Raw genomic sequence first — 15,830 nt, 5'->3', positions numbered from 1 at the left:
CCTCAGACATGAATCAGTTGTGTGAAGCAGAAATTTACGTAATCGCCAAGCCATCTAGCGTCCCAGGGCTGCACGAGCGATAGATGAGTTCGATGTTTTTGGTCATTAACGTTCTACTCGTGAAGAGCTCCATTGCCACCTTCGAGACACCCAAGCAATAGGCCACCCTTGTAGATTGTAGTATCATCAAGCTAAATGTCAAGACGACATCGACTAATCGATTATCCCTGGTGGGCAATGGCGAAATAACATTGGTTGCTTAGACAGTGAATATGTACAGTTCTTTGTTAGTGCCTTTTGCATTATCAATTTGAGGTGTGTGGGTTTCAGGTCTACGTCCCGTCGCCGCAAGTCTCTGTGCATCATTTTGGGAACTGAGGTTATCTATTAAGATTCAGTATCATGAAAGCTGTCGACAGGTGCTCTTCCTGCGAAGTGCAAGTTCCTCTGGTCTTATCTGTAGAGTAACTGTGAAAACACACATACGTTTCTTCTTGAAATCTTGGGATGCAAATGGGTATTAGCGGGCATTGAAAGCAGACCAAAAATTCAAAATTCTTCGATCGTGCCTCTAAATGTTCTATTCATCCTGCATATTATCGATTTTCTTTTGATGGGTGCTTGGGAAAGACAGGGATAATGTAATTTCAACCGCTCCAGCTCTTTCTGATCTTGGCAAGCTTTTGTAAGGTGGATGTGTTGGCAAACTTACATGTAAATGTGTGACGCATTGCAAATCTCAGGATGTATATTGTTATATTAATCCAAGAGCTTGAAGCGACATTCTACTCCCAAGCTGCAGTTCATTTACTTCTTTTCTCATTTCTTAAAAACAGACCGATAGGAGCGCTTCCTAGATTGAAACCGCTCCCCTTACAGTGTTCTTGGAGTGGTGGGGGTGTGCACAACCCTGTATGTGTGCAAGAGAAAGGATCGAAATGGAGTAACATTGTCATATGAATGGGCAATATCCAAAAATAGCAGCTCCCATAGATTACAATTGCAATTCTGTCCCATAAACCGGCAAGAGACGTTCACCCGCGGGGGCGGCGGTGGCGTCATTGTAAGCATGTGCAGTGTGGAGATCGACCGTAGAGTCAGAATTGCTTTGCTTTGGCGTTATAAACTATAAAGCATACATACAAAATAGAGAGGAGGCGACATCGGGTGAAATATCACAAGGAAGGAGGGAGTTGCGGAGGGTGGGTGGGAGAAAGCTCTTACTTCTGAGCACGCATTTTGTCGAATTGGTTGAGGGCAGGCTGAAGGATGTTAAACAAGACCCAGCCGACGGCAGGGATGAGGACACCCAATAGGAGGATGCCACGGGAGTCGGTGTTGTCTGCGAGGATGGCAAGCTCCTGGGCGGCGGCGTCGGCTGGGGCGGGGATCAAGAGGGCCGACAGGCCGGCACCGAGGCCAAGGGCCCCGCCCACCACGCCCTTGGAGGTGCGCATCTTGTCGAGCTGGTTCAGAGCCGGCTGCAGGATGTTGAAGAGCACCCAACCCACCGCGGGTACCAGGACGCCCAGCAGTAGAACGCCACGCCCGTCGCTGTCGGCCGCCGCCACGCTGGCAAGCTCCCGGGCCGCCGCGTCCGCATGCGGGGGCAACAGCAGCGCCGAGGTGGTGGCCGCGGAGAAGCCCACGGCGCCGATGAATCCCTTGGTGGAGCGCATCTTATTGAGCTGGTTTAGCGCGGGCTGGAGGATGTTGAAGAGGACCCACCCGACGGCCGGGACGAGGACGAAGAGAAGGAGCAGGCCCCGGGAATCGTTGTCAACCGCGAGGGTGGCCACCTCCTGGGCGGCAGCGCCGGCGGGAGGAGACCCGCCCAGGATAATGGACGAGGCCGCGGCGCCCAGGCCCAGGGTCAGGGCCAGACCCTTGGCGCTCCTCATGCGACTGAGCTGGTTGAGAGCCGGCTGGAGGATGTTGAAGAGCACCCACCCCACGGCCGGGACCAGAGGCAGGAGGAGGGCCAGGCCCCGGTTGTCGGTCGCCTGGTCCGACGCCGCCAGGTCCAGCACCTGCTGGGCGGCGGCCGCCGAGCCCGTCGACGCCAGCGCCGCAAACAGCGCTCCCGCCAGGACCGTTCCCCCGGCTTCTACGTGCTGCCGCGTCAGCCCATTCCACTGCGACACCTCCGCCACCGGCCCAGGCAGCTGCTGCGCCTGCGCCGCCGGTGCCGCCCGCGTGGCCGCGACGTGCGGCGCCTGTGTGCAGCGAATGGACAGAGATGACAGGCTTGTCGACGCAGCTAGCAGCGCCATTCCTCTTGGTGGTCGGATCTGCAGGTAATAATCTCTCCCTCTCTTGCTCAACCCACTATCTTAGTTGCTTGTCTTTGAGAGGCCGATGGTAAGAAAGGAGTTCTCAGTACGATTCACAGAGAGCAATTCCAATGCTTCTCCGCTGATCAGAGCCTAGGAGGATGTTGTTTGGCCTCCTCTCCTATCCCTCTCCTATCCCAACCTCCTGAATCCAACGGTCCTCCTTCCTTCCTTACCAGATAAGAACACTTCCCCTCCACCCAATCGGAGGTTAGCATCCTTTTTCCATGGCCCACGCCTCTCTTTCTTTCTCTTCTAGATCCTTCCGAGCCTTCTTTCCCACAACAGTTATCAATCCATTTCGTGTTATTCCAATGAACGAAAGAGTGAAATCCACGTAGCTCGAACACAAGAAGTAGGCTGGTTCTTGAAGCATAGAAATTGACTGGAACATTTATGCTCTCATATCAAACTCAAAAGGGCCTCTTAACATATGTTTTTTCTTAATGCAAAACCTCAGACAATAAATGTATAGCATGCCAAGTTCCAATGTTGTGTAGTGGTTGGGGTGTGGTTTGAGTATTTGAGGTCCATGAGTTCAAACCTGAACACCTTGCTCCCCCCACAACATGTCTATTCACATCCAACAGAGCTTCATCCAATAGAGCTTTTGAGCTCAAAGTAATTGTCTTTTTGGATCCCTTAGCTCAAAAGCTATAGTATTAAGCTCAAAGGTTCACATCCAATAGAGCTTTTGACCTCAAAGTAATTATTATTGTGGTTTGAGTAATTAAGGAAATGAGGCTCTAACATCACAACAGAAACGAGTCATAGACGCGCATGTTAGATGCGCAAAGTCAGCCACGTCTATCATTGCGTCTATATGTGCGTGTAAAAGAGCATGTAAATGGACGTAAATTTTGCGTCTATATATCCGCGTAGATAAACGTGAACATAGACGCGAATATAGACGCGTTTTCAGACGCGTAATTATTAAACCACATGAAATCGGACTTAATATAATAAAAAAACCAGAGTTAATAATTATTTTTATATTGCTCTCTAATGAATGGCAGTTCCTCCAGTTGACCACAAGATGAACCTCACGAGGATGTTCAAGGAAACATAGGAGATGACAATAATTGACCACATTATTGTCCTCTTCTACGTTTCCTTGAACATCCTCGTGAGGTTCATCTTGTACTATATCACGCATATCATCCATTATGGTGTCATCATGTACATCATCATTAATTGTTGGATTGTCATCTGCTATCTCTATGTTGGTAATATTACCATATATTGGTTTTGAACGATTAGATATAGGGATGACATACCACCATCAGTTATTGTTTACCATTGGATGATACACAACCTGTATTTGAAAAACAAAAGCAAGAAACTTAAATACTTATTATATTGTGTATATGTATCACATGTATACATATAAAAAAAATTAGCTTTTACATATATATCTGCTCGCATTGTTGAGGTAGTACTAATGTATCATTCTTGTTTTGGTGAAATTTTGTAGAGTCAATGATTACAAAACCACTTGGATGACGTCTGATTGTGCAATGCTCACCATTTGTTACCACTTCTTTAAACCACTTCACATCCAGTACATATATAAAGAATCGTCTGAAGTCAAGCTTCAGAATATCTTGGATCAAGCCACAATAACCTTCCATGGTACCATTGGTATCCTCGAAGTGAGCAAGGACACCACAATCTTGGGTATTTCTCTTTTTATCTATACGTTGAGTTCGAAGATATTTACCCTCACACCAAATAGCATTGAATAATGTGCACTAGTAGTAAAAGATTAAGATCAAACATGTCAATTTATTATATAAAATATAACTAGAAACAAATTAATTGATAGTATATCTCACCTTTGATAAGCAACCTCGTACGTATTCCCACTCTTCTTGAGATATATTAATTTCCTTCTCTTTTTCCATTCTCTTCATTTCCTCATGTAACCAATCTATATCAATATGACGTGGGAGCGCATTTAGATGATCTAGAAATGAGACATTACGTCCATATCTGGTCTGAAATGCTTGTCTTTCGCTTTTTCTTCTTGCCCTTGCTTCATTATATAGTGTCACCCATTTGCTCATTACATCACTATTGAGCACACAAAAACTATTTAACTTACGAAGTTATTCTTTTGTTAGCACTTTACTCATTCCTTTTCCTTGAGGTATTATAGAGGTCATCCTCAAGTCTTCATCGTCTTTCCATAGTCGTGGTTGAGAGGGGTCCACTTCAGCAAGATGTTCAGAGATATAAACAAGGGATGATTGCACTAACCAACCCTCAGCCATGCTTCCCTCAGGCCGTGCTTTTTGCCTCATAAAATCTTTCATCAAGGTTTTTAAGAAGCGCTCAAGAAAAAACATCCACCTTGCATGAACTGCCCCACAAAGTGCGATCTCATCAATCAAATGTACGAGTAAATGTAATTGAGTAGTCAAAATGGAGCGAGCTCCTTCAAACATGTAAATTCAAATTCTTGCAGAGCCAGCAGCCACTTAGTAACTCTTGGAGCATTTTCAACAAATCGCAAAACTTGTGGAAGTAATTGAGAACTACTAAGTACTACAAATGGTTTCTGAATCAAGTACGATTTCCATATTTTAATTGCATATACCAGCCCCCATACCAACAATTCTTCTTTCATCCAAGCTTTTTCAGTTGTTCTAATGGATCTGCTTATATAAAACACAGGCCTCATATAAAGCATCCCCTTTCCCTTTTGCATTAAAATGGCTCCCATTGCATTTTTCCCAACACTGATGCTAATGAAGAAAGGTTCATCCTAGTTTGGAGGCATAAGAACTGGCAAAGTGCTTAACTTTTCTTTAATCCACAAGAATGCATCCTCTTCAACTTGCGTCCAAACTAAAGGATCCCTTTGAGTTGCTTTCTGTAAAGGATATACATACTTAGCCAGCATATGGAATGATCTTGATAGGTACCTCAACTTTTGAACAAAGCTCATCAGATCTTTTATAGTTTTTGGAGAATCCATAGGAAGTTAAGCCTCAACTTTACCAAGCTCAAGTGAAATACCATAGCAGTCACTTTTCATGACCCAAGAGTATCACTCTAGTTCTTGCTATTTTACATTTATCAGGGTTCAACTGACTGCCATCCTCATCAAGTCTGTAGAAAACTTCATTAAGTTTTTGAGAATATAATGCCCTCGAGTTGTACACACAAAAGTCATCCATAAACACCCGCAAAGATTTCCCAATAAAAGGGGCAAATATCCAACTAACCCATCTTGAAAAGGTGGCATATGCATTCATCAGACCAAAGGGCATTTACTCTATAGCAGAAGTATCCCCATGGGGTAATGAACGTTGTTTTCTTCTTATCTCCTTTTGCTATTCTGATTTGGAAATATCTAGAGTATCCATCGCACACACTGTAAAATTCATGACCAACCACTTGATCCAAGATTTCATCCTAAAACGGAAGAGAATAGTAGTCCGTCTTAGTCGATGCATTACGAGGCTTGAAATCAACACATACTCTCCACTTTCCATTCTTCTTTGGCCTGATTACAATAGGAGACACCCACTTTGCATTATCAACATGATAGATAATTCTGAATTTTAGCTTCAAGTACATTTTCCTGAATTGTACAGAGTCTCCTAAGTTTTTGAGCCACTGGTTTATACCCTTCTTTCAATTTGATATGGTGCACAATGCTGTTAGTACCCCTCATCTGGTGATATTCTGTAGCAAACAGTTTCGGGTATTTTTGAAAAATGACTAAATATTTTTTCCTTCCATCATTAGTCAAGTCATTTTCCAACATATTCATAAACTTGGGCAGTTCAACATTCATTTTAGGTTGCTGATCACATGTTTCCTGCATGAGGTATGTACTTCCTATAGCAATATTTACAATTTTTTCCTCTCTTTTTGAACCTTGGATTGGCAACCCGAAGAGGTCAACATCCCTAGAGAGTAGGCTAGCTTCCAATTCTCTATCTTTCTCATAGGGATGTTGACCTCTAGGGATGAAAGTGATGAAATTAGAGAGTAGGTTCATCACTACTTTCATCACCTCCAACATCCCTAGAGAGTATGCTAGCTTCCCATTCCCATTCCCTAGAAAATTTTCTTTCTAAATCACTACTTTCATCACCTCCAGTGTCACTTTCATGTCCATTTTGAATGATGGACCCTATTTTCATGTCAAAGATCACCCTCTTATGAGCTCGCTTCTCTAGATTGTAATGTACCCGCTTTTATTACGTGACGAGTAATATTTTAGTAGTTGCCTAAAGTTTACCTTCTAGCCATCGCCATCCGTACTCTAACCAGAATGATTTGTCACGTTCTATAACCCTAGGTCTACCCCACAGGGAAAGCGTCCTGTCGTTACCCACAGAAGATTGACATGAAGGTTCCTAATTGACCTAACAATCACCTATCAACAACTAGCTCACATTCGAAGGTGTCCTTCGAGAGGCTTCTTGTTCGGAAGGAGTGACTGCCATTGCCCTTGGTTCATGGAGTACAACGATTTTTCCTAGTAGCAAACTGAGGATTTATGAAATCCCTAGCAGTGCTCTGGCACAGCTGCTGTACCTTTCCCCTAATATAATTTATAGTTTGGTATCTAAGACCAAACCCTAGGTAAGTCAGCGAATCAGCCCTTCCTAGAGTTTCTTCATAGCGTTTGTTTTTGGAGAAACCTCTTGGCTAACTGAGACCACCTTGCCATATGATTGGATTTGTCGGGAATCCATCCACCTGCTTCCCTCTATGGAAGTTCTTAGTTATCTAATTACCTACCACATTACGTGAAACATATAAAAACAACTTCATTAATTAAAAAGAATCCTTTTATGCACAATTGTTCATTTGTGTAATTTACTCATGGACATACAATCATAATATAAAAAATTCATTGATTATGTTCCATAATGTGTGTTCTCCCACCCATACACAGGAGAAAAATTACAATTTTACGTGCTGCCTCATTCTGTGCATCTGCATGTCACCAAGATCAAATCCACCTATAGCTAGTGTTTTTAGGTGTCCCAAGTAGAACTTGGGTCATACAGGGGACCAAGTAGTTCCTAGGTGTGTAAAGGATTTACTAACCAGAGCCCCTCTGTCACCCTAACAACCTCCTCCTTAAAATCATCCCTATTGGGACACCTCTCATCGGAGCCAGTCCATGCTTCTGCCAGCGGTAATAACATCCCCTCTTGGTATGGGGGATTCAACACCTATCCTTGGGGGAGGTATAAGGCTCCTCAATTTTTATATGTTCCAATGCTTAATTCAATCAGGATCTAATATAGAAAATCACAAACAAGATTGATGTCTTCAAGTAGTTATGACTTCAATCAATCATGCAACTTTCAAGTGATGATTAATCTATTAGCAATCGATACTTGAATTTCACATAATGAACTATTCCTCTTGGAATTTAACTAAGGGTATCTAGATTTTGGGGTCTCTAACTTCCTAGTTTAAGGTTTATTCTTGTAACCAACTTTCTTGGCCTTAAGTCAATTTCTTTAACTTAGAGTTATTTCCGTTTGTTTTTTGAAATATTCTATCAGAGCTTCTAGATTAAAACTATATCCTTGGCTAATTTCTTCAAGGTTTCGTTCTTAGTAAATTCATCTTGAATTCATTAGTCTTCTTTTCTATGGGGTTAACATTAAAATTCCTCATGATTTCTCTTGAGTTCTAGGTTTTTATAGTTCCCCTAACAGTTTTTAGCCTATAAGATGTTCTAATAATTTACCAAGTCAATACTCTAAGATCACAGTATTTCTCAAAGAGACTTATTGAATTTGGATAGAAATTTTTAGAAAAACCTATGGTATCGTGATTGCTAAAGGGTTGTTATCTGTGCGTGTGACTCCGTTAGTGACTCCCGTGCTTGCAACTCTAAATGTTGCTTCCACATTAGTAGGGTCATTCGTAATTTCGCTTTTGAATTCTTTTTCTTCAGGGCTATGACAGAAATATGATTCGTAGAAGAAGAAGAACACAGTAGTAATACCGATTGGCAAGGGTGTAAGACTCTCAATGATGATGATGGTTATTGCGAGATTCAATGATGTAGGCCTCGTGGTGGATGGTTTTTCTTGCCTCATTGATGGACCTAAAAACGGGCCGGCACTGGCTCATGCACTAGCCGGACCTCGTCACTATGCACAAGACAACCCCTCGGCCTCGCGGCCAGGAGCGTCTATCAAAATCTCTGCCTTCCTAAACATTGCGTTTGTAATACGTTGTAGTCCAACTGATCCTAACCCAATATTGCTCCTCAGAGGGAGTCCCTTTCACATAGCCAAAAGGCTCGAATCACATACACATGGGGTTCCTCCTACGGCTGAATGCCGTCAACCCTCTGCGACTCTCCTACACCTTGGGGATTGGCCCCTCGATGCGCCGCTCAACATTTAGACATTTCGCACAAACGTCACTCAAGGTACCAAATAAACGTATCCAGGAATGTACCATTGTCCTTACTTGACTTCCCCTTTATGATCCCACGACTAGCCTACAGCATAGGAACCTCACGCTCTCAACGGTGGGTCAAGGGCCTACTGAAAACAATTGCTATGCATGTCCAGGAGCTAACTCTGATACTTTTAATTTCCTCTAAATGATCATGCAAAGAGGTGGATGCCTAGTGCTCAAACATTTTAAAAACCAGCAGCGTGCACAAGTGCAAATCATTCTTTTAATGGTTTCCTTTCTAACCGCTTTGTGCTTCGTTGCATGGGCTTAGCACCGAGGTGATCCTCGTGCTACTAAGCCCTTAATCTTAATTATCATCCGTCCTAAATGCTATGCATAGAAATCAGCAACTTTCCCATCATCTCACACGGCATTTAAACATATTTCAACTCCTCTACCCTTCCCCGTTGATAGTGCATTGTTGGATAGGTGTATAGGGTATTTTGACATCATTTTATGTATAGAAAGCGGAAAAGACCACACTAGAACAAGAAAGTGGGGTTGAACTGAGGCAAATCCTCATGCTTCAGTCCCCACAACCATTCACAAACATTGTTCTTATTTATCCTTATTTTTCGGAACCCAAAATGCATTTTTCCCCTATTTTTCATGGTTTTTCCCTATTTTTCCTTATTTTCCTGCATTATTTAATTGCTGAAAATTCAAAACAGGTTATGGGCTGTGGCCCTTAGTTCCTTCTTGCAGAGAAATGAAAGTTTAGTTGATGTTTCTATCCATTTTTTCCATTTTCATGCCAAAAACCCTCATTTTCCCTTGTTTTTCATGTTTTACGTGTTTTAGCATATTATTTTGAACCACAAAATGCATATTTTTCTGATTTTTTGATCATGACCAGCAAGAACTCATAGAAAACAGCATCATGAACAATTATTATCCCACATGAACACCATTTCATCCATCAAAAGCCATAAAAACTCAAATTTCCTTTGAAAATTTTAAATTACCGCTTATTTGCGTGTTTCGGGTTTTGTGTCCATGGCTGTAGATTTGGAAAACAGCAACACTTCATGTCCAGCAACATCACAAATCACCATTCTCAGCCCGTATAGCAATCCGGTCCATGCCGGACAAGCCTCCATCATTCTTTCTTCTTCCTTCTTCTTCCCACATGATCTTGCCTTTAGAAGAGAGAGAGGGAGGAGAGAGAAAGACTAGAATCAGAAATTTCAAACCAGGCCACCATTGCGCGAGCGAAGGGCGGCGATAGAGTCAGCATACGGAGGGGATTCACTGCCAATGATCACTCGGGGGGGTTGTGTGCAGCAGGCATGTTGCCTCCATCAAGATCATGGCGCATTTTTCGGCGCATCCTGGCGTTGATCTTCTCCACGATTTTTTTTTCATCCATCCTCTCCCAAACTTTCATGTGACATTAAATTTTGGGCCCCAAAGGTCATGCCCACTTTGGCCAAAAATAAGTCCACCTTTTCAAATCTTGACCGGTTTGTGGCCTTTCCCCCGTCCGGACTCGGAATCGAGCTCTGAAAAATCCTGGGCGTCCGGCTTAGCATCCCGCATTGGCCAGTAGCTTGTGTCAACCCGCACGACTGTCTGAAAAATTATGAAAAATCAACAAGTGTCGCTCGGGCGCCTTTAAAGCACTTTGGCGCTTAAAATCGTCCTAGATCGAGCCGCCGCCTTTGACAGTGAATATTTTCCCCTTGATCTTCATAATTTTTAGCTATTTTTAAGCACTTCCCGTCACCTAAATTCCGCTCTCATTGGCGACCACGGGATAGGGCGACTCAGCCCGTCGAATCCACGAACACATCTGCACATAAACAACCAAAGAAGCATCAAACTGATACAAAACAATTATCATCATAAAACTCAGCACAATGCTCCCCCTACCCCTAGACAGAACCAAGGCATAACATCCACAAGGAATAGGCCTAGCATTATTTAATAGAAGATCCGAAGTGAGTCACTAACCAGCTGCTCCAACACAGCCAAACTAAAAAGAACCGTCAAAAAGGTTGCCCTAAGTGGTAGTCTGAACTACTGACCAACTAAAGACAACACAACTAGGAACTCCTACAAGGCGAGGACTCCTATAGCCTGAGCAAAGGATATTTTCTTTCAGTACATGTCTTCTTTGAAGATTTTTATTGGATGAACAGACTTGGGCATGTAAAAAGGAGGGAGCTAAGCGTAGTGACCCAAGGAGAACAGGGCATCGGTCTCAGGACCTGTCTCGGCACCCAAGAACCTACCAAGCCCTCGCAAGGCGACACTTAATCCTTTTCTAACGCTCACTTTTATTTTCGCTCCAACCTTCCTTGTTTTGTCAATTTCCTCCAGCAAGAAGCCACCCCTAGGAAGACAAGGTATCGGCCCCGGGTCTGACTCGTCCCCAGGAACCTACCAGGCCTTCGCAAGGCAATGATCAACTGCTTATATATTTTCATTTTTTTTTCCTCTTCTTTGATAGGGGTTAGAACCCCTTTTTACACACCTCCGTATTTATATTCAGTTTTTAGGATATTCAGGATTTCTTGGCATCATTATTATTATCTTCTGGCAGGCTTCTCTAACTGCCTCACTACTAACAAGAACTCCTAGAACGGCTGCCTAGCAGGCTAGCAGAACAGAGCCACTAGGACTTCCTTCTAAGCCAGGTCTTTCAATGTCTAACAATGTCGTTGCAGGAGGCAATGACTACTCCAACCTCCCTCAAACATACTGAGCCTAAACCTGGGACTTCATGCCTTGGTTGCCGGTCCCCTAAAAAAAATAGCCCCTCAACAAGTACAAATACACATATAACAGGAAAGAAAGGTACTCGTAAAGGAGGGGTATCACCTGGATTGGCCACAAGAAGCTTCCATCGCAGCAAAGGCTCCTCCAGGCTCCACCAAATTCCACGAACCACGAAAGCTGTCCAGCACAACACTAAAACAAAACCCCAATGAAATGCACCTGCACTAGACAGGGAAATGGCCCTCTTGGCCTAACGAAATCAAACATGACTTTACTACAAAACTGTATCGGCCCTCTTGGCCTAACGAAATAAAACAATACTATGCATAATATCCTCCTGGAAACAACTATGATAAACAGCAAAGCATACTATTTCCAGGGGAACAGGGCTTGTAGCCCTAAACTAGGTGCAGTAGATTATGACCTAACCCTCCTGCGTATATCGCAAGAGGTGTTCGCATCACATGTCGTCGGATCAGTCTGTGGGTCTGAGATAATAATGGCAGATGAGTCTCGCTTACCCTCTGCATCACCCAAATCAACCATCGTCTGCCAAAGAGGGCATGTTCAGAAAGCATACCCCACAAACGACCAGGGCCTGTCTCACCATCAATAGATATATCGGGACAAGGGCCACAATTAAAGAAGAGGTCCTCTTCATACGCAAGATTAGCCAGTGAATCGGCAAACTGATTCCAATTCCGGGGAATCAGCTGAAAAGACACTCTATCGAATTCGTCTAGCAGGGCTATGGCAGTATGATGGTACATACAAAGGATCGGGTTCCGTACCATGTACGTCCCATTGAGTTGATTTAAAACCAACTGAGAGTCCCCTTTCACCAACAACTGGCGGATACCACCCTTCTTCGCAATATTCAAACCCATGATCAGGGCTTTGTATTCTGCCATATTATTGGTAAAATTCGCCCCGAGATAAGCAGCTAACTTCATGACAATGCGTCGTCGGGGGTCTCGGATGACAACTCCTACACTTCCTTTTTTGCATGCACCCCTGGACGCCCCATCAAAGTACAAGATGTACGTCCATAAAGGGTTTACATAGTCTGCCATCCGGAACTCTACTCGTAATTATGGTAATCGAAATTCAGCATATTCAACGGGTGGACTGTAGGCTCCATCCCTCCATCATCATTGAATTCAACAGGGATGCTCGTCAAAAGTTGTAGGCAATGATGGCAGAAGACCTTGATTTCCCAAATAAATGTCCTGCCTTCTTGCTCAATCACCTTGTATCCTTTGCTCCACCAAATGAGCTTTCCCTGATGATACCTCTGTTCCAAATATGGGTGTTCTAAATAAGGGATCAGACGACCCATCAACCTCTATCACGATTTCCTTGCAGATGTTTGATCAATCTTGCCTAGACCTGCAAGGCAGTCATAGCATTAGTACAATCAGAAGTAATAAGGTTTAATCTTATTAAGATTAACCTTATTTTTAAATTCTATCCCCTCAAGGTCAGCTAACAAAACTGTGGATTTATTCTTTCCTATTCTAACGATCTTATAGGGCCCATCCCATTTGGGTTCTAGCTTGCCTGGGAATAATTCACGTCGTGCGTCATAATACAGAACAAGCTGTCCTTTCTTGAAGGTGTATTTCTTGGCTTTGAGGTCGTGTAGCTTCTTCATTCGGCGCTTCGCCACTTCTTGGTGCAATAAGCTCTGCAACTTAAGCTCGTCTAAATGGGCCAATGTCGTCAAGCGCTCAAAAAGAGCGTCTTCATCGCTCAAAGAATGATTGATGGCAAACCGAATAGTCGGTAGCTCAATTTCTAGAGGCAAGACACACTCCTCCCCATATACTAACTTGAACGGGGTATGGTCAGTGGCTCGTTTGAAAGTCGTATTATAAGCCCATACTGCCACGTATAACTTTTTATCCCAATCCCGTTTCTTTTCCGACACAATTTTGGACAGGATGCCTACAAGCTGCTTGTTGGTGCTTTCAACCTGACCATTGGCTTGCGGATTATATGGGGTTGTCTTGTTATGCTTGATGTTCCACAACTCTGTCAAACCTTTAATCACCTTATTCAGGAAATGGGTTCCGCGGTCCGACACTAATTCTTTCGGTGGACCAAACCGGCATATTATCTGCTCTAAAAGGAAACTAGCAGTTTCTTTAGCATCATCTTTCCTTGTTGCACGTGCTTCTGACCACTTTGTGAAGTAGTCAGTTGCTACAATGATGTATCGCTTTTGCGTAGTCGATGACGGAGTAATAGGACCCACAAAGTCTATTCCCCACTTCTCAAATGGAAGTATCGCCATAATAGGGGTGAGTGGTCGTTTCCTATTCTCTCGACTATCATGTCGTTGGCAAATATCGCATCGCTTAACATACGCAAACGCATCCTGGAAGATGGCAGGCCACCAATAACCTGCTCTTAAAGCCTTTTGGGCTGTAAGCCGTCCAGCAAAATGGCCACCGCAAGCAGAATCATGGCACTCTTCCAAAATGAATGGCACCTCGTCAGGCGTCACACATCGGCGATAGATATCATCAACCCCTTGCCGATATAATGTACCTGCGATCAAGGCAAACTTTAACGCTTGCTGCTTAATTTTCCTTTTCTCAGCCTTAGATAACTCGGATCCCGCCTCTCCCGTTGATAAATAATGCATTATTGCAGCATACCAGGAGGGAATAGATGCCGTATCTATTTTAAATAACGACTCCATGTCACTACCTTCAACCACAGATTCTTTCGGCTCCCCAAAATCCACAAGACATTCCACGATGCCTTGCAACCTTGGTGGCTTACTCTTGATTTCATAATCAAATTCCTGCAAAGTGATCAACCACTTCGCTAAACGATCAGGCGGCTGTAACTTATTCATCAACAGTCGAAGTCCCTCCGCCTTCGTGTAAAGCACGACTTTCTCATAGAGAATGTAATGCCTAAACTTCTTGGTCCCAAAGACCATCGCTAGACACAGCTTCTCCATGTAGGTGTAATTGATTTCGGATACCCCCAACTTCCGACTAGCAAAAGCAATCGGGTGGTACCACTTCTCTTCCCAAAATTGGGCTAAACAGCAGCTGATACTATACATGGTGGCTGCTGAGAATATATAAAACACCTCACCTCTTTTAGGTGCTTTTAAAACGGGCGCTCTTGCTAGCTCTTGTTTCACATCCTCGAATGCTACCTTACAAGGGTCACCCCATACAAACGAACAGCTAAAGGACAATAAATTTGTAAGTGGCAACATTCTTTCTGCTAAGGCGTTAATGAATCTACGGTAGTAACCAACCGAAGACAGAAAGCTATGAACCTCTTTCGGAGTGCGTGGTGGACCCATGGCAACTATAACTTTGACCTTCTCGGGGTCTGTCGCAATTCCTACCGAACTGACCACATGACCCAGCAATAGCCCATAAGGTACTCCAAAAGCACACTTCCGTGGGTTTAAGGCGATGCAAAATTGTCTACAGCGCTCAAAGCATTTTCTCAAAATGATCAACTGCCTTTCTCTCACGGTGGCAGCCCCTAAGTCATCAATAAACACCCTCAACTCTTCAGGGGATATGTCACCGAATGTTTTATCGGCTGTTCGTTGCCACGAACCAGGCGCATTGCATAAACCAAAGGCCATCACATGGTACGCAAAAGTACCAAATACAGTGATAAAAGTTGTTTTCAACTTGTCCTCTTCTGCAATTGCCATTTGGTTGTATCCTGCAAAGCAATCCATAAACGAATATATCTCCCTACCCGCTAATTGATCCAAAATCTGGTCAATAAATGGTAATGGGTAGTAGTCCTTGACTGTCTGCTTATTCAGCTCCCTAAAGTCTACACACAAACGGATCTGATTATTCTTCTTCTTTCTAATCACAACTGGCGAACACCATTCCGTGTGTTGCACAGGAAAAATCAAACCCGCTTTTCGAAGCTTCTGTAACTCTTCAAACAGCCCGTCCCTCAATTCGAAAGGCATACGCCTTACTTTCTGCCGTACAGGACGACTGCCTTCTTTCAACGGAATTGTATGAGCAAGGCTAGGAGGGATGCCTTTCAGCTCATCGTAACTCCATGCAAAGATATCACGGAATTCCTGGATCAAGGCCACATAGTCCTCCCTTTCTGCTGTGCTGAGCATAGAGCCTAATTTGATTGGCCGCGAATCATCAGGCGTACCAAGGTCTAGCTCGATAACATCTGCATCCCTTATACGATCTTGGGCCTCTATCGGCTCATTCAAAGTGATCTGATAGATGTCCTCCGTGGTGGATCCTTCCTTGGACTCATCACTCGATGATGTCTCACTGGCAGATAAATCTTCTAATGTCT

At 43.7% G+C, this 15,830-nt stretch overlaps 1 protein-coding gene across 1 annotated transcript; it reads right to left on the bottom strand.

The window, feature by feature from the left end:
- Positions 1–931: 931 nt before the first annotated feature.
- PSBY (photosystem II BY) lies at positions 932–2,506 on the bottom strand. Its single transcript, XM_087701645.1, has one exon. The coding sequence runs from the start codon at positions 2,271–2,273 to the stop codon at positions 1,221–1,223; it is 1,053 nt and encodes a 350-aa protein (XP_087557771.1). The 5' UTR covers positions 2,274–2,506; the 3' UTR covers positions 932–1,220.
- Between the last annotated feature and the right edge of the window lie 13,324 nt (positions 2,507–15,830).

Source organism: Lygodium microphyllum, chromosome 20, assembly GCF_053477565.2.
Source record: "Lygodium microphyllum isolate KBCC chromosome 20, Lygodium_microphyllum_v1.1.10, whole genome shotgun sequence".
Lineage (NCBI taxonomy): Eukaryota > Viridiplantae > Streptophyta > Polypodiopsida > Schizaeales > Lygodiaceae > Lygodium > Lygodium microphyllum.
Note: the sequence above shows the minus strand (reverse complement) of the source record. Positions and strands in the feature narration are given on the sequence as shown.